This window comes from Artemia sp. Qi Xiang Cuo, chromosome 11 (genome assembly GCF_049724085.1).
Source record: "Artemia sp. Qi Xiang Cuo chromosome 11, ASM4972408v1, whole genome shotgun sequence".
NCBI classification, from domain to species: domain Eukaryota; kingdom Metazoa; phylum Arthropoda; class Branchiopoda; order Anostraca; family Artemiidae; genus Artemia; species Artemia sp. Qi Xiang Cuo.
Genome location: NC_142804.1, coordinates 36,418,462 through 36,439,112, shown reverse-complemented (window position 1 = coordinate 36,439,112; position 20,651 = coordinate 36,418,462). Strand labels below are relative to the sequence as shown.

The 20,651-nt window shown below is 34.9% G+C and overlaps 1 protein-coding gene across 1 annotated transcript in view; it reads right to left on the bottom strand.

Moving 5' to 3' along the window:
* LOC148946938 (ATPase ASNA1 homolog) overlaps positions 1-20,651 on the bottom strand; it is a 41,702-nt gene that overhangs the window by 13,147 nt on the left and 7,904 nt on the right. The window contains exons 2-5 of the mRNA XM_089097208.1: positions 13,367-13,514; positions 9,417-9,580; positions 5,440-5,590; positions 1,556-1,663 (exon numbers count right to left, since the gene is read on the bottom strand). Of these exons, the coding sequence (XP_088953334.1) occupies positions 1,556-1,663; positions 5,440-5,590; positions 9,417-9,580; positions 13,367-13,514 (571 nt within the window). The remainder of the gene's footprint in view (positions 1-1,555; positions 1,664-5,439; positions 5,591-9,416; positions 9,581-13,366; positions 13,515-20,651) is intronic.

Here is a 20,651-nt window from a genome sequence, read left to right as displayed (position 1 = left end):
TCTGGGCAGAAAAGAGAACTTCAACATACATCAGGAAATAAAACTGGGAATTTCGGACAGGTTACTAACACTTTGGTTGGAGACTGAAAGACCTTTCTTGAAAAGAAAAAAAGACCATTAATAGAGATGGCAGAATCTACGTAAGAAACAAGCTCATTTAGGACGTGTATAAATAACATCTTAACTTTGAAGACTGCTGTTGACAACAGTCTTGTCCAATACACATACGCTAAACGTCAAGAGGGCGCTGACAAATCCCCAATTCAAGAAGTTACAAATTTTCATAAGGGATTTTTAAAAAAAAACTGGGATAGAGATTATCTTCCTCTCCATCACCCCAACCCCTCTAGTAAGCTTATAAGGATTATTTTTTGCTTTGAAATGTCAGAAATTCAGTACATTGGTGTCTCTAATACGTAACTTCAACTTTTAGAACTATCTGAAACATCGAGTCTTGGCAAAGTTTTGCAGGATAGGACACAAATTCAAGCTATCAAGGAATTTGATCTATAGAAGTTCTATTGTATTGATAAAATAAGAAGGAAAACAAGTGCTCACTATTCAAATCCGTCTTTCAAAAAAGGGAGAAACAAGGGGACTAAGTAAACATTTATCATCTCGAGATCCGATACCAATAAGATCGTTTTATTAATAAGTTAACAGTTTCCGATAAAATATTTGGAAATTTTCATTACCCCAGATAAAAGGTGCTATATATGTTAAGGTAACCGATATTTAACATCTCAAAATCTCTTATCAATAAAACTTGTCTTCAATATAACGTAAAAAAAACAGAAAGAGAGGTGTTGGAATCTTTGGCCCAGTTTATCAGAAAAATGGCCCTTTTTGTAAATTTAACTTATTTTATCTTCAATGTCTAAACTCTGGACCGATGTATTACCACGTGACGTCCTGAAAGAAGTCGCTAATTAATTCAAGTCAAAAAGTATAGAAGGCTATGATTCATACATCTGCAAAGGGTGATGGGTAATTTTAATTTTGACTCAGCCATTCAATCAGAGTTTAAGAGCAGCGCGCGCGAAGGCGCGTCTCAATGTGTCTTTATTAATTGTAAGAGTTTTGTGTTCCAGTTTTTGTGATGAGTTTGAAATAAATAGTAAGACTTCTTTATTTTATACCTTTTGACTTTTTGATTAGCCGGGATAGAGTCTGAAGCCTAGAGAGAGGCTGAGATTAGATTGGCTTGATATAGGAAGAGACTCATATTCTCAGCAACAAATCTTTCCTTGAGGAAAAGAAAGAGAATTGGGGGGTTTAATGCTTATGGTGCCTGAGTCGTGTGGAACTTCTATACTACGGGGAAAGTAAACTTGTCAGAACCCTAACGGTTGTGCAAACCGCCAGAGACAGGACACGTAGAAATCCGTGGCGCTTGGGGGTTACACTGGCCTCTGGGGTACCGCCAGGTTGCTCCGGCGGCATTAGAGATTCCCCAATACCAGCGGAGGTGTATATTCATCATCACCCCCACCCCACCGCCTACAAGAGGCCATTACCGAAAGAGAAAAAAAGAGGAACAAGATTAAATACTTACCGGATTTTTGAACTGTTGATTAACTTTTTTAATCACTGGAAGCATGCCCTCTAATTTTGCGCTCAATGCATCAGCATTTAAGCTATTACTACCCATCATAGAGCTGACCTAAAACAAATAATAACTAAGATATAGTAGCCAAGTAAAGTTTATAGCACACAATACATTATGCAAGTACACAAAACATCAAATGTCGAAAGAGGATAATCCTCGTTTAATAATGTAAATAAAAAAAATAAAATAAATAAACATTCTAACAAGAGTCGTACATTCTAATACAACAAAACTATTTGCATTTTTTTCAAGCTGACTCGTTATTATACAAAATTTAGTTTTAAACATTATAGTATATTAAAGTTTATTTTAATATATTTTATATTACATTAAAATTTATAGTATGACCTATTAACATAACAATTAAGTAAAGTATCAGAGAAACACCATTCGTGATAAATTCGTATTTCGAAACTTCCAATGACCTTCGACACAGTTTAAAATTTTTAATGACATTTTTCCTCAATCGTAGATTCGTCAAGAAGTAAAATTATGGATCCTGAAAAAGCATTTAATAAGACCGCCAACGATCTGAACTTGTACCTTGCTTCCATCGTGCAAAGTCTCCCCCCTTTCACTGGCTCAAGTACAACTATTCCTCCCAATACTTCCTTCCCCTTTATTTCTCCCTCTGATGTTATAAATAAAATTCTTAAGCTTATAAAATCAAGTATTTGTCCCTTGGACATCCCAGTTGACTTAATTAAAGCCTTTTCGGACAAAATTGCTGAGCCTTTATCAAATATTTTCAACCACATCACAAAATTTGATAAATTCCCAAGTTGCTGGAAACAAGGTTTTATAACACCTGTCCCTAAAAAATGCGCCAGTCTGACTTTCGCTAACATTCGCCCCATTACACTCACTTCTGTTTTTTCCAAACTTTATGAAGGTTTCCTCTGTGACTGGCTTAAGGATAAAATTTGTCCGCGTATTGACACCCGGCAGTTTGGTAACTTAAAGAAAACTTCCACCACCCATTACCTTGTGCACTTAATGCATACCATCGTAAGTAACCTTGATAAACAAAATGTCTGGCTGAACCTTGTCTTAGTTGATTTCCAAAAAGCTTTTGACCTGGTTGACCACACCACCCTAATTCGTTCACTACTGGTTAACTTTAAACTTGATCCTCTGTTAGTAAATATCGTTATATCGTTTCTTTCAAATAGATCCCAAGTTGTTAATTACAAAAATATTTTCTCTAACCCCCTCCCTATATATTGTGGAATTCCTCAAGGAACCTTATTGGGACCACTTTTAGTTCTAGTAACGAATAATGATATTGGTAAGGACTTCCCCTAAAGGTAGAAATACGTGGATGACTTGACGATCCTAGAAGTATGTCACAGGAATATTAAAAGAGACCCCCTTGAAATTCTATCCCACATTTCGGATGAAGCTAAGAACCTAAATACGAAATTAAATTCCACTAAATCAAATATAATGACGATAAATTTCTTGAAATCCATTCCCGCCTTCCTTGACCCTATCCCCCCAGATATTTCTGTCTTCCTTTAAATTACTTGGGGTTACAATTTCCTCTAATTTAAAGTGGGATATCCATGTCAAAGATATTGCCCGTAGAGGTAATGTATCTAAGTCTCTCATTAAGCTCTTGAATAAATTTAACATCCCCCCATACCATTCTTTACGGATTTATACCTCCTTTGTTCGCCTGCACCTTGAATATGCTTGTCCAGTATGGCATCCTGGTATCTCCCGTGATGAATCTGATAAAATTCAATCTATTCAAAAAAGAGCCCTAAGACTAATTTTTAAAGAAGCTTTGGTATCATATTCACTCCTTCTAAAAAAGGTCAAGCTGGAAACTCTTGAGCACAGGAGAGGAAGGTTGTGCCTCCATTTTGCGAAAAATGCAATAATAAACCCTTGCACGGAAAACATTTTCCCCAAAAGACACTCCCAATCCAGACACCACCTGCCACGTACTGTATCTGAACCCATCCCTATCTTGTCCCCCATCTGTTGTTTAACCTCCAGATATGAAAAAACCTTTGTCCCCTTCATTACTTATCAAATAAACCATTAGTTTTTTGTTTTTGTTGTTTTTTTTTTACAAGGGTGATTACCATGCTGGTGTCCGTTTGGCTTTTAGGTTCCCTCCCCATTTTATATACTCTCTTTTAAACCCTTTGAAAATTGTTTTTATCTCAATTTTTGTTGGGTTTTATTTTATTTTGTGCCTTTTTAACCTTCTTTAATTTGACACTTTTTGTTTTTTAGACTAATGAATGGCTTTGCCTTTCTGATATTGTTGTTTTTGGCATTTTTTAGCCAGTTTTTTTGTTGTTGTGATATTTCAATGTCTTTTTTTATTATATGACCCCGAAAGACAAATTCGGCCCTTCGGGGCTTGTGATAGTCATTTTTTGAAATAAATATCTTATCTTATCTCATTTCTCAAGATTTGTGTTCCCTGTAATAGTTTTTGGTTAGTTATTTTTCTGCAGTCCTATGGTCTTGATGTTCCAACGCAGAACACCAATGTTACTATCATTCGATAGTCGAGTTTAGCTTTACCCACTGACGTTTTGAAAATTGCTTTGCATTGCATTTCATAGTGAAAAATACGTAGGAAAGTCACAAACGTCCTAAAATAGGAAATTTTTATTATTTTTAAAGCACTCTTAGATCATTCCCTCAGAAGAAGTCAATTTAAACCATAACTCTTGATGAATGAACACTAAAACTAACGAAACCAGACATGTAAGTACCTTGTTCTTGTACAAATTACAGCCGCAAGGTTGTCGAAAAATCTCATACGTCACAGGGATCATACGCCTTAATCAACTGCTAACTTTTGACAATGACCATATAATCACACCATCTACCAATAAAATACATGCTACGTTGATACCATGCATTGTAGATCATAGTTAAGTGAGACTAAATGAGGTCGACTGACTCTTCGACAATCACAGATTGAGAAAAATAAAATTTGAAAATTCAGATACAATTTTATGCTTTGCTGGGCAGTTTATCAATCTCAATCTTAAGAGTTAAAATAAAACCTTTTATAGGAGGGAGAGTGAGGCAGAGTTACAGTAGAATTAGACAAAATAGTTCTTAGCAAAAATGATTTCACATTATTTGTCTGTGTTACAATTGAAAAGTAGAAACAATATGATTACTCAAACATAATTCTTTATCTTAAGGTCAATGTTCCCTGTGCAATTTCTCTGTATATTATTTTTCTGCAGTCCTAATGTTTCAATGATTCAAAGTAAGATGGCAAAAATTCGATAACTAAGATACCGTTTTATCCATCTACCGTATAACATCTCGGGGTTTTTCTCAGGACTGCTGTTAATACCAATGTTGTTTTTTGGTCTAAAAAAAATCTCTCTCTCATCATTAAAATTAGCTCTGTAATTTTTTCCGACTGAAAAATACTTTGAAAATTGGCTCAAAATCATTAGAAAGGCAAAATTTTCATTTTTTAAAAGCAAGTTTAGCTCATCCTCTAGGAAATAGGCCAGATATATCTCGCTCAGTGAATGGATAGATCGGATACTGGTGGATCCAATGATATAAGTATCTTGTCATTTCGATGCAGCTTACAGCTGTATGCTTCTTTTAAAATTGCATGTTTCAGACAGAACATACACTTAAGCTAAAAAAAAAATCTAATAAAACTAGTCCAAAGACCTATAGTAGGCTACAATAACATGTGAGATAGATACAGTTGAGGAATTATAGAAGAAAAAAAAAAGAAATTATAGAAAACCACAATATAATTATTAAGCACTTTTTATGGATTTAAAATGAAGTTAAATAAGGATTACTTATAAAATAAAAAGGTATACTTGATTTAGAAAAGGTGCGATCCTGGATTTGATTCCTATAATCTTGCCAAGGCCCTTTTCCATCAGCTTGGGAAAAGATAAAAGACGAAGCGTGTGTCCTGTTGGAGCAGTGTCAAATACAACGACGGTGAATTGATATCCCTCAATTAGTCTGCAATTGATAACTCAACGTGAAATTACAGCATTAGAAAAATAAACAACAATAAAAATTACACTTTCAAGAGGCCATAAATACTTTTTTTTTAGAGAAATATATTGATATCAGTGGTTATAGTAGGTTAAGAGATAAATAGCAGCATGAACTAGATCTCTGGTATCCAGGCCCGAGTAGAGCAACACAAGTTACCATGTATATCGGATAATATCCAATCCCTTTAAAGGCGAACCAACATTCTTATGGATGCAGGTGAGAAGAATATAGGCCTCCCCTTACAGAGATTCAACAACTAGACACCCGACATCATAATTATAGCTACTGACCAGGTTTTGTTGAAAGAAATTCAACAGTCGGTCTAGTAATTAGTCTTACAAAAAAGAAATTTTGATACCCTTCCCTCTTCCACACACAGCAGGTCACTTGTATACAAAAAATAATGCACAATCATGAGTCAAGCTCTTAGTTTCTACCAAATTTGTCTGGGATCTGACGTCCTCTTCAGGTAGATTGACTTCTGACAGAAAACGTGCCCCCCCCCCTAACACATCCCTCACTGAGATTAACTCAATTCCAGACCCTGGAGAGCCATAAACAAGAGAATTAAATGTTATTTTATTTCTGACTAAAAAAAGTTGAGATTCAACAACCACTTCCCGATGTTATTGAGATTCAACAACAACCATCCTGATGATTATGTTTTTGATACCCATTACCTTGCCCTCCCAAAGAGAGACCATACTAGTCCCAAATCCCCGACAAGACAAAATAGAACATAATCTTTTACCTCTCATCGAAAAAGATTTCGCCACCCGTTGCTTCTCTTGAGGTCATGGCATTTTCAACTATTTGAGTAAAATAGAAACTACAAAACAAATCCTATTTTTAAAAGTAATCAAGTTATTTGTTTGCTCTCATGCACAGAAACCTCAAAATAATTATGTAAAAAACATAAGTAATTAAAAAATTAACAAATATACTGCTTAGAAACTTCAGTAAATAAAGTAATTTGTTTAGGCCTATCCTTTTTTTTTTCCAAAACAAATTAGTTTTTCCTCTTTGTTTTCAAAGCTGAAAAAAAAATGACAAAAAAAAACAAAAAACAGGATATAAACATAGAAGTCATCCGGGAAGGGGTATACATGTAAAAATTGGCAATTGGTGGAAGAATCTCAACACATACCATCGTCAGTAGCACGAAGTGCGGACGCAGGCGACAGAGCAGCACGAAATAGTGCAAATACACAATTTGCTCCAATTACTAGTGTTTAACTAATGTAAACAAATTGTGATTTTATAAATTTTTTTTTCGAACCGGAAAGGTTTTTGAACAACCCTGTCACGGGTCATGACCTAAACTTGTGGAAACGTTGGAGTAGGATATACAAAGGTTCTGTTATTAATACTAAATTAGATACCACTATTCAGTAGCATTGAAAGTTAATTTCAAGCTGAAAATCAGAAACAATAGTAGTTGTTAAACTACCGGGAAATTACTCCCGGTAGTTATGACGTTGATTGACGCTAGAATTAAAATATCAGAAACGCATTCCAGAAGAAGAACAGTTAGATTTGGAACTGAAGAGCCTTAGAATTTAAAAATCCCGAAAATGGGTTGAACGGTTTTTAGAAGAATAGTTACGGTTTTTTTTTGCTATATCTTTGGCTACAAAGTAGTCAAAGATGTCTCGGGGAGGGAAGTTAGAAAATCAGGTAGGAACATCAGCGATAGGACTTCAATCTGGGTAAAGGAGAGACGTCATTTTAATAAGAAGTTTCTGAATGATAGATCTTACGAGAAAAAGAGTTAATTAAGGAAAGTGGAAGCGAAATTAAAGTATGAGTTAAGGAGACATATGAGACAATGGATAAAACTGATGAGGATCGGGAGATTTTGAGATGTTTTACATAATGGCAAAATATTGTACCACAAGGTTAAGAAATTAAGAAGATGACTTATCCCAGCTAAAGATCAGAATGGGCCATCCTTTAATGACAAACACAGTGTTTAGGAGATCAGCAGAGCATTTTGAGACTTTGTTCAACAGTAATAAGGTTGCAGCAAATGATAAAGGAAACAACTAGAAAATTTTCCATAATTTGGAAGTAAAGTAATATTTATTTAGCCCAATTCCTTTTAAATTCTTTCTGATGCTTTGATAATGATAAGTTTCACTGGAACATGTACCCCTTCAAATATATGTCGGGGAGGGGGGTTGAAATATCAAACATGAATTTAGGTTATTATTCTCACGCTTTTAAATGAAAAATTTTTTCGAACAAAACTTTTCCATAGAGGATTTCTAGCATTTATGATACTAGGGAATCTATCTTAGTTCCATTTACAATACCACTACTACTACAAACAACCACTGCAGCGGCAAGCCTGAGTCTAACACAGCAATGGAGTCTTCTCATTCTCCCAATATATTCAAAACTTCACTCTTTACCTCTACCTATAAATTTCCAATATTCTTCAAATCCCTTCTTATGACCTTTTTCCACACCATTATCATACCACAATCACTCTTTTCATTTGGTCCAACTGCTTTTCATTTGGTCCCAGATGGATGGCAAAAAACTGCAATCTTTGGGAATCAGTCATCTTTCATCTATTAGACAGGGCCTAGCAATTTAAAATTTTCTTTTATAGTAGTCCTAAAAGGAAAGATCAAGCCGGATTTTTCGTACAGCTTATTGATTGATATATAGTCAGTTAAACAAGTACCTATAACAATTCCTCTAGAAAGTATTTAGCAAAATTTCCCCAGCTTGTCAAAGCATCCCCATTTCAGAGCTATACCTGACCACTATCATTATCAAAGCTTCCAATACTGTAATCTCAGTTGCACACTTATCTTCCTATTCCTTAAAACTTTTTTTATTACGAAAAAGCAACTTGCGCCTTCGCAACTCTACGTGTTACACCTTCATTGCATTAACCATCTTTACTAACAATATTAACCAGGCAAGTGAAGATAGCCACCTGTTTGATTCCTAATTACCTAAAATCACCTCCCCCCCATTTATTCCTAGTCTAAGCGACTCAAGTCTCCTTACCTTTTCGGAAGCCAAGCGATGTTACCTGGTCTCGAACCCCACGATGAGCCAAGGGCATGTAACGTGAAACAAGTAGAAGGATTAATTTTAGAGTGAAAATTTGGTCGACTCGTCCTCTCCCCTCCAACAACCACATTTTTCTTTTCTTCACTTATCTTTTAGTCTAATAAGCATCATTATACTAAGTAATTTGTTTTCTACATAAATCAAGTTGGTCCCTCTATAATTACCACAATCACTCTTATCGTATTTCTTATAAATAACTTTAATTAAAGTTTACAAAGATCGTACCACCATTTTGCAACCACCATATTTCAAGAACTCATTTACCACACTATCAGCACCCGAGGTTTTATTATTCTTCAATCCTTTGAGTACTGTCTCTAGCTCGTACTCAGAAAATAAATCTTCTTCAACTTTCAAATTGTTGACTTTTTTTTTTTTTTTTTAATCATTTATCATTTCTATAGCTTTATCATGGTTTAACTTTATTCTCAAAATGTTCTACTATCTCTCTTTAACACTTTCCTCATCCCTACTCGAAGCCACGTTCCTATCTTTAACTTGGATAAATCTACTGTTCGAAATACAAATCATATTTCAAACGTTTTTGGAAAACGTCTTTTCAAATTAATTACTAAAACAGGTGACCATAATCTTATTTCATCCCAAACAAGACTGTCTATTTTACCGAAACTTGGCCGTCCCTTTTATGCTCGTGAAAAAAACAAATGAAATAAAAAGATTGACAATAAAATCTTACCTCATTACTTCAACATATGTCATAGCCTCATCAATCCCTGGAACCGCATTAACAAGCTCCTGCATCATGCCTCGGTTAGCTCTCCAAAAATCGGCCTCATTTCCTTCAGCACTTTCAAAATATTCATCTGGAAGCTCAGTAAACCCTGAATTTGGGTCTATTTCCTAGGAAGAAAGAAATATGTCAGGTAAATATAATATTAGTGTCCGAGCTACAGAGTAGAAGTCAAAGCTAAAAAACTTCAGGGGCAGTAGATAAATGCATAAACCTCTATGGGTTGGAGAGGGAGTCAAAATCCTTTTGAAGGGACTGTTGTTCGGCAAACCACATTTTCAATCCGAGTATACCGGTTTTCTAAATGGACGATGTATCAGATAGGACTGAAATCTCACTCTTCCCTTCCCCTGTGCAAAGGTATTAAAAGAGATATTGTTTATTTATTATTCTATCTGATTAATCAAATAACTGCAAACAACTGGACCTTTTTCACATAAGTTGTAATAAATTAGACAAAAAAATCCTAAGCGTATTGTAATTGTGGTCCTTACAATTAATTTATGAATGAATATGATATATAAAGAATAAACCCTTAAAAAATTAGCTCTTTGAGGATTGTTTCCCATGAAAGGGTAAAAACAAGAAGTCCCACTCAAACACACATAGACAAATTCATTTTCTCAAGAATTCTCATGGTCTTTCTAATATCACTTTTTTTTACCCCAAACAATCTTAGGGTCAGTTGGCCCCATTCTCCGCCCAACTAAAGCAGTTGATAGATAAATTCTATACGTGGGAAGTATTAAAATTAAGGATAGACGCTGAAGGGAAGACGAAAAAAGTATAATGGTAAAAGTAGTAGGTGTCTCCACTCAACTCAGAAACCAATCGGAGGGCAAACAAATCCAAGCAAGGTCGGAGCTTAGATATTTAAGGCCCCAGCGATAAGTAACTAGGAATGACACATAGGCATTGACACTAATAAAAGTAGCAAGAGGCCCCATCTTCATAAAAATGGTCGAAGGATAATTTTAGGCATCCAGCTTTTGACAAGAAGCCAAATAAGAGGTCCATTGTGAGGCTGGTAGGGGATTTATGATAACTAGCAAACAATACAGTCTCTCATTCTTTCCTCATAGAACAGACAGAAACAATTCCTGTTTTCTTTTGTGTCCCCTCTCATTTAATTGAAAAATGGCTGACATAGCAACTATGCAATGTTTACAACATAATTTAAAGTTAACCAGCCTGTAGAGTTTCAATTTAAAGGGAAATCCTGGTTCTCACATTAAATTCCATTCTGCAATATCCCATTTCGACAGCCTGAAGAGCAGTAGGTTAATTTTTGCCAAATACCTTTAAAAAAAGGTTATTATTAAAAAGCCACCAAAAATCTTTTCAGGAAGGCAAATTAGTGAATTCATTTCCTTTTTCTTTTAGAAATGAAACAACAGCCTGATGGTTAATTTAAAATGGATAAATATATTCTTAGAAGAACTGGATATGAAAATCTGAAAGTATGTACTATTACAATACACTCTGCAGTATAATAATGACGCACTTCTCAAGATTGACCCCTTTCTGCAATAATTAATAGAACATTCCATTAGTATAAGTTTATTTTTTCTATCTATTTAGCACAAAAATCAACAAGAAAATGATACTTTTACCAATCTTTCCAATACCCAGGCTGGCAGTCCCAAGAGGTTATCTGAGTTCGAAAATGGTGTGCACCAGGTGAGACAAAGCGTTGTGGTGGATCATCCCGCGGGATGGCAGAACTTGCCACAGTGTGGTTACATGTGTTGTGATGTAGCAGACCTTGGCATGGCAAAAGGTGGTATCACTGCAGCAAATAGATGCAAAAAGAAGACCATGTCTAAGAAAGACTCGATCCCTGGCTACAAAAACTCAAAGACCGTTTTCAAGGCCTTGTTTCGTTAAAATATCGTCTCACAAGTGTGGCTACTCCGTACGGTACTATGGCTAAAACTGGTTTTGCAATGGTGCTAGTAAATGACACGACTGAATTTTAGGCAATTGTAGAAACAACTCAAAGTTGAATTTGAGTTCCACTTCTCAGCCACTATTTACTTACTGAAGAACAAGTTAATCCAGGAAAATAAGTACATACAAAGAGTACGAGGCTCACATTCAAAAACTGGAAACATATTAGACCATGGGTAATACTAACACACCATAAGTATCAATACTTTTAGACTATCAATACACCAACATAATACCACTGAGTAGCGATATTTTTTGTATCGTGTCAAGTATTGTGAAATAAAAAGTCTAGTCTAAAGGAGTCGCTGAATAATAAATTGAGTGTGAAGAAGTGATACTTGGTAACAAGAAAATCAATCAAGTGGATACCTTCATTTACCGGGGTAGTATTATTAGCAGAGATGGTGGATGCAGTCATGATGTAAAAAAGAGAATAACCAAGTTGAAAAAAAAGCTTGGAACAACACGAAGACAAGTTCGAGAACTATGATTATACATTGAAAGCCGTGGTAATGACAGTGATTAAGTCTGGCTCTGAATTGTACATTCTTTGAAAGGCTGAGCAAGCTATGTTACGTGTTTTCCAAAGGGATTGGCTAAGGATAGTTTTAGGCACTCGTTTAACAGACGGTATATCAGATAATAAGGTATACAAAATATGTAGTCTGATTCAACTTTCTAAGGTTATAATGAAAGAAAGGTTATGATGGCTATGATGGTCCGTGTTTTATGGATAAAGGATAACAGATGGCTAAAAATTGTACTTTCCGGCCGTCCGCCTGGGGCAAAACAAAATTACAGTCGTCCCCAAATAGGGCAGCCAGAGCAAAATCTAGAGCAAAATCATGGGGGGGGAGGAAATTGTGACAAGGGCGCCAATACTTAACCAAATTGACAAGTTTATTTTAAAAATAGAGTAAAAAAAGAAACAAGAGAATGAGGACGCCCAGAAAAATCTTGGGGAGAAGGCCATCCCGGCCGTTCTAGCAAAAGGTAACACGAAGTAGTTTAAAAGGAAATTAGAACTTCACAGGAGAGGGTAAAGATTGACATTTTAAATGGTGCTAGGCGTATTCCCCCTGGAGAATTCTCCCCTGATGCAGAACTGAGCAGTCAAAGAAAAAGCATGACAAATAAAAATAATGAAGAAAAGAAGGTGTTTTGAAATATTCTACCTGTATTTCAAAATGTGGGCAGAATGTATGATGTAGGATATCCTATTGTGTTTATTTTTCCTTTTTATTTTTTCAATTCTTTGTACGTGTTTTTGGGGGGAGGGGCGAATTATCATAGGAGGTAAGATAAAGGTTAAATAAAATAATTTGAAAGTATAGAATTAGTGGGAACTGTCTGCCCTATGATGAAAGTGCACAGAGATAACAGGATGGGACTAAGACGTATGAGTATTTGCTTAGGACTTAGTCTGATGCTGATCAAAGGCATTACTAGCCATAATGTTTGGGAGAAGTGTAATTGTTTAACCAACTGGCTAGTCATTTTTACCACATGATTTGTCTAATATTGCTATGAAAATTACATAATTTTTTATATTTTAAAGACTGAGACTGATCTTTTTCTACTGATTTTACATCATATATTTTCATTGGCCCATTTCCCCAAAAGACAAAATTGGAGCCAGTAAAGAATTACTGCTAGGTCTCCAGAAAATTACTTTAACAAATTGCAATCACCTGACATTTGGGGTGGAGGAGGAGCGTGCGTAGCTGTATCGGATTCGGGTGGCTTGGTGCTGCGGTGAGTTGTTAGTAGTAGTAATCACCTGACATCAGTTATATTTTGTTGCTTTTACCTCAAATAGCAAATTTTAGTGGATTAGAACAGGTGTTCATCACTAAATTGGTGTTAAAATGGAACTGCGTTAATTTTTCAAAAACTCTTATTTTGGCACCAGTGCATTTTTAACAGTAGTCGTGTTTTCCACTTACCATTGCAGAAAGGTTTGTGAAGCCTTTGACTTTAATTGGGACTTTGCTGAACTTCTGGCAAAATGCATCAGAGATATTGTGAGCTGGATCCGTTGAAATAATCAAAACCGACTCTCTAACTTTAGCAAGCTGAATAGCTAGGCTACAGCTGTTAAAAGACAGAAAATTTAGGATTAGCAAAGTAAGAAGGATATGCACCATACCAGACGCCTAGATGGTGAAGCGTTTATATTACAATTGTACAATAACAGTAACAACTAAGTCTTGAATTAATAACATAATTATAAAAGAAGTAGGATAAATATAGGAAAAATGAAGAATAATGAAAAAAATGTTGGCGAAGCCTTTACTACGCCATTTTTAACCATGAATATAGAAAGAGAAACATTCAGAAACAAAACACCATGCAACCTGTAGTCTGAAAAACTATGTACACCATAAAGTGAATAAAAATGAAGTGAAACATCCCTATGCATGTCCCTAATGCAGTTATTCAGCATAACAACTTCTTTAATGGTGCATCACTGCAATTCTTCCCCTTAATATTCAATGAAACTAATATAGCAAACCAAAGAAAAGAAGTGCAATTTTTTTTACTTATCCCTTGGTACAATAGCCTCTCATATCCACTAAAAAAAACTAATTTTTACAAACAGACCTTATAAAAAGTAAAAATATTTCAATATAAAGCAAAATAATTTCAAAAAACAACAAAGAGAGAAAAAACTCAATAAAAAACAACAAACAAGACAGTGGCCAGTAGAGAGAAAAGAATAAAAACTAAAACGACGCAAATTTTTCGCCTGTATGTAAACTAGGCGTTTTCAGGACAGAAGAAACAAATATAAAAAACTAAACATATGTTTTTTATTTCTATAGCCTCCCTTGCCCGCTGAGTAAAACTTCTATTATTAGAAATAGCCGTGGCCTCATCAAATTGTACAAAATGTTCAGGATGAACGAAAATATGTTCTGCCAAAGCTGAAACAAAAGTTTCAGCAGGTTTGTTGGATTGTAGAGTTTTTTCTTTTGAGTTGTGAAGCCCAATAAATATTTCAAGAAGTTGTTGGTGAGTTCTACCAATGTAAAACTTTCCACAAGAACCAGGAATCCTATACACCCCACTTACTAAATTTCCCTGGGTTAAATCCTTCCCAGAATTAAGGAAACTACCTATTGGTCTCACCTATTGGAAACATGTATTAATGTTATATTTACGTAAAATTCGTTTAAGCTTCTCTCCCAAACCAGGTATATAGAGCAAAGAAATGAAATTTTTAGACACATTTGATTCTGAAAACTGCAAAACTCCAATTACCCTACTATTATGTTTAATACGTCTATTTTCTATTATTTTATCAGTGAAATTAATTGGGTAACTATTACAAAATAAAATATCCTTCAAATACAATAATTCAGAATCCAGAAATTCCTGGGAACAAATTCTGAAAGCTCTATCCAATAGTGAAATCACAATCCCTTGTTTCACCAACAGGGTGGCACAAATGAAAATTTAAATATCTATCATTGTGCGTAGACTTTTTGTATATTGAGAAAAGTAAATGGCTATCTCTTTTAATTAACAAGATATCAAGAAAAGGTAGTTTGTCATTTTCTTCAAACTCCACTGTAAATTTTATATTTTTTAAGAACTATTTAAATGTTTACAGAAAAGGTCTAAGGAAAACACAGTTTAGATTCCTTAGACCTTAGCTTAGGATAGCTAACAATAGGATTATTTTGCAAAGAAATAATTAACTTCATTTCCATTTTCATACTTTCTTACTCAGTTGCTTTGGTGTTCTCATCGAAGTAACTCTATTAGCTTCTGTGACCTATGTGGATCAGTTGCAACAACTGTATTTTATTAATATTGGTGGTGGTTTTATTTGTTTTTAGTCTATTTTATTTTTTTTTGTTTCTTCTATGCTAAAGATGCCTCGTTTACTCACAATCGAAATATCCGCGTCGTTTTAGTTTTTCATATTTTCTATCTACAGGCCGCAGTCTCGTTTGTTGTTTTGATTACAGTTTTTTCTCTCTTTGTTGTTTTTTGTCATGGCTGGCCAGTTCGGCTTAAGATCTTTCATAAATTAATTTTCGGTAAGTTATTCTAAGTTGGTCACACTTAGCACAAAACAGTCACCATTCCCAAAAAGTGATTGGTTATTCTACTTTATCAAGGCATTTATTTTGTTAGTGGACACATTCTACAACTATTTTTAAGACACTATCAATACAGATGGAGAGTTTAAAAGGCAAAAGATTAAGATGTTAAATTCAGAATAACTTTGATCAAGGTCTAGCTAACAAATATTCTGTAATTTTAGATTGTAGATTTTATACTGAACGTTTTATTTGTTTAATAAGCCTGGATGTTAGTTTTTCACATTCACTTACCAACTCAGCACACCCAATAATTTTTAACCTAGCTCAACTGAACCAGTCTACAAAAATATTTAAAACGCAATATCCAAAGCTGACTTTATTTCATTTAAACAATGCCTTTAAAATAAGGAGACAGGGCTCCAATCAATACCAATAAGACCCCAATCTGCTTATAATTCATTGGCGATAAGCCTATCTGATCAAGAGCAAAGTGTTTACATTCCTTGCATAAATGTGTGACTCTTGTAAAATCACTGAATTTCAAAATATTTTAATCAGTTGTATTTTTCAAGTGCCTCTTAAGAAATGTTTAAACTGAATTGACTATTGCTGAAGATGAGACCTTCTAATTTTTTTTTCTATAATGCCACTCCTCTAGAGAGCTGTTCCCAAGAAAATCAGAACTACCATTATTGATTCCATAGTCCTATTATGGAAAGACTGCTTAATTAATTTGTAAAGCTGTGCTTTAAAATCAGGTCAAAAATAAAATTCTTTAAGTAATTTTCTTCCTTATGTCTTTGAGAAGAACACACCCCCCACAACCCTCATGACAAGGGTTGTAAGATATGCCCTGGGGGTATATAAAGTTTTTTGTTTATAGAAAGTGTTGTTGTAGAAACTTTAAAAAGGGCTAATTTGATTAGAAATTGAAAGGGGCAATGCCCTTTTTAATAGTCAAAAGTGATTGGAGTGCAACTAACCTCCCTCTCATGCCCACCATTTCCCCAAACACATCCAATCAAAATTTTGAGATAGACATAGATGAAATTATGTCTTTGAGGATGACGAGCCCCCCACACCCCTCGGGGCAAGGGTTGTAAGTTATGTCCGAGGGGCAGATAAGGTTTTATAGAAAGCTGCTACTACTACTAACAACTCACCGCAGCACCAAGCCGCCTGAGGCCAACACACCTACGCACGCTCCTCCTCCATCCCAATCTATTCAAAGCCTCCCTTTTTACACCCGCCCACGAAGTTCCCATTTCCTTTAAATATTTCTTTATGACGTCCTCCACCCCTAGACGGAGACGACCTGCTTTCTGTTTAGCCCTAGACACTTGCCCGAAAAGAACAATCTTCGGCAATCTGTCATCCTTCATGTGCACAACGTGCCCTAGCCACCTCAACCTTTCTTTCATTATAGCCCTAGAGAGCAGTATTGAACCACATTTTTCGCATAGCCTACTGTTTGAAACACAGTCAGTCAGCTGGGTACCCAGAATAATCCGTAAGAAATTTCTCTGGAAAACATCTAGCAAATCTTCATCTGCTTTTTGGAGCGTCCATGCTTCAGAGCCATATTTGACCACTGTCATCACTATAGCTTCTAATATTCTAATCTTGGTTTGCAGACTTATTTTCCTATTCCAAACTTTTTTTAACCATGAAAATCTTCACTGTCCCCACCATCTTTACTAATAATACTACCAAGGTAAGTGAAGCTGCCCATCTGATCAATCTTTTCATTACCCAACGTCACCTTTTCTTCTTCACTTATTCCTTGCCTTAGTGACTTAATCTTCCTAACATTAATTTTCAAACCAATTCTAGCACCCTGAACTCGCAAAATCTCTAAAACTTCATTCATTTTGCTCATACTTTCATCTAGGATGCTTAAGTCATCAGCATAATCCAAGTCCAGGAGACTTTTTCCTCCCCATTTGATTTCGTGGTCTCCCATTGCCTTTCCTGTCCTCCTAAAAACAAAGTCCATCAAAATGATCCATATAAAGGAGGATAGAACACAGCCCTGCTTAGCTCCTGATTTAATACAAAACCAGCTACAAACCTCATTTCCTACCTTAACCACAGCAGTGTTATTCTCGTACACAGCACTAATCACTTTAATGTATTTGTCTGGTATACTATACAAAGATAAGACCTTCACTACAGCTCTTCTATCAACAGAATCAAACGCTTGCTTATAATCTATAAAACTGAGGACCAAAAGTGTTTGAAAACTCAGGCACTTCTCAATTATTAGCCTAAAAATGAAAATTTGGTTGACATATCCTCTACCTTTTCTAAAACCGCACTGTTCTAACTTTGTCTACATCATCTCTCAGTCTAAAAGTATCATATTACTAAGTAATTTACTACCTACAGAGACCAGACTAATGCCTCAATAATTACCACACTCACTTAGAAACTTCAAAAAGGGCTCATTCAATTGGAAATTTAAAGGGCTTTTGCCATTTTTAATAGTTGAAAGTGATTGGAGGGCAACTAACCCCCCTCTCACACCCACCGTTTCCCCAAACACATCCAATCAAAATTTAGTTGAAAGTTCTGGAAACTATGCATTTGAATATGACAACCCCCCCCCCCACAGTCCACAGGGTAAGAGTTGTAAGTTATGCCCTGGGGGTATATAAGGTTTTTATAGAAAGCATTGTTGCAAAAACTTCAAAAAGAGCTCACTGGATTGGAAATTGAAAGGGCTAGTTCCCTTTTTAATAGTCACAAGTGATTGAAGGGCAACTAACCCCCCTTTCACGCCCACCGTTTCCACAAACAAATCCAATCCCCTATGCTTTCTAAAAGCCATAATGTAATTTGAACTTTACTGAAAACAATTCTTTTAAATGTTTTCACTTTTATAACTTTAAGAAATCAAAAATTAATTAAAATAAAAAAAAATATTAGCATATGTATATTAAACTGACAATGCACATTTTTTCAATAAATTCATTTCAATCTTTTTCAGTAAAGTACAAATTACATTATGGTTTTTAGAAAGCACGGGAGTTTAGAACCCTACTCATAATAATTTCTGCTCATTTTGAGTTTGACTCAATTTCTGTTATTTAATTCAATTTCTGTTTGCTTTGGGTTTCATTTATTTATTGGTAATGATTTGTGGTAGTTGCATGCTTGATAGATTATTTGATTCTATCTTTGGTTTAATAGAGTTCTTTATTTTATTTTGAAAAACTTATTTTGTGGAAAGTTTTTTTTTTATTAATAGGCTATGTGATACCACAGAGATCAATGAATTTTCTGCAGAAAGCAAATTTAGAGCAATGGGGGTTATAAGCCATTATGATTGAATAGAAAATTACAGCAAAATATCCAGTTCTAACAAGGATAAATAAAAACGAAATTAAACATCTAAAGATTTTGCAAATTTCACAAATCAATAGAGGAAGACAGATAACAAAATAAACATCCACAGGGCAGCAGACATTCTGCAAACCTAAAACAATCACTATGTGCATGCAGGTTATAAAAAGGATGTATAAGTAATGGCCCAGGATCTGTTTATGGAAATAAATTGAATCTTTCAGCATGTGTTGAGGGGATATCGAAAAAACAAAAGGTGTTATGTGCATACTGCTACTAATGCTACTAATGAACTTAAGGGTGTTAAGATGAAGCTTTCAGGGAATGTCTAGGGGGATGTTAAACTAAATCAAAACACACTGTGAGCATACAGATTTTCAAAGGGAGTACCAGCAATATCTCAGGAACAGCTTACATTATTAAGTAATAAGCTAAGGGCAATATGGTAAAACTTTCAGGTAATATTTAGGGGGGTTTTGAACTAAATCACAACACACTTTTGTATTTAGGTTGCCCAATGGGTGTATGAGCAATCCCTCATGAACTGCTTGGAATATTAAGTTGAAACTTTCAGGGCATTTTGAGAGGGATATTGAACTAACCAAGAGTCACTCTGTGCATATTGTTACTACTACTACTACTTCTGCTACAATTACTACTACTGATGCAAAAGGTAGGAAGGTGAATTCATGATATGTTTAGGGGGATATTGAACTAAATCAAAGCAAACTCTGTACATTCACGCCATCAAAAGGGCATATCAACAATATCCCAGGAATGGTCTAGGATATTAAGTTAAAACTTTCAGGGCATGTTAAGGGGGATAATTAACTATGCAAAATGCGAAATCTATATACTGTTACTACAACTGGTGACTACAACTACAGCTACTATATCTACTTCTACAGCAGCTAATGCCACTACTGCTACAACTATTTCTATTTCTACTAAAACTACTGCAACAACAACTACTACTAGTACTAATGAAGTTAAGGGTATTACCATGAAACTTTCACCAAATGTTAAAGAAGATAGTGAACTATATAGATTGAAACATGATATGTAGATGCAGGTTATTAAAAGAGCATAACAACTCTGTTCCTGATATCTCAGGAACAGCTTAATATATTAAGTGGAAACTTTCAGTACATGTTGATGGGTATGTTGAATAAACAAAAAGGTAGGCTACTATATAAATACTACTTCTACTACCACTAATGATAAGGGTAGAAACTTTCAGGAAATGTGGAATTAAACTGAAACATTCTGTGTGTATGTAGGCTGTCAAAAGCCCTATCAGCAGCATCTTGAGAACATCTTAGATTATTAAGTTAAAACTTTCAGGGCATGTTGAGGGGTGTGTTGTAGTAATAGAAATGTCCTTTTTGACATAACACCTTTTAACTAGGGGTTGTTTTCTTAGACCACACTGCCATTCAAAGACAAACAAATGAACTTTCAAATGAGGATAAATCCATTTATTTAGACAGTGAAAAAACAGGTACAAAAGTCCAAATATTTTACATATGCAATAACCATCTTCAGTAGAAATACTAAAATAATAAAGTTGAAACTAGCATATTTATATATAACAAAATAAATCACTTTTTGGGTCATTCACAAGATGATAAACTTCCACACTGCTGGAAGTTTATTATTCACTAGGTTATTTTCAGAGATAGTTCATTGACAAAATTCATTTAAAGTTCTTGATATAAATTTTCTTCGTTAGTCTTGCCCAAATGTAAAACAAATTTCCAATGAAAGTAGCAAACCCTTCCATGTCTTCTAATTGCAAACCAATGTTGAGTTTATAGATGTTTACTGGGTT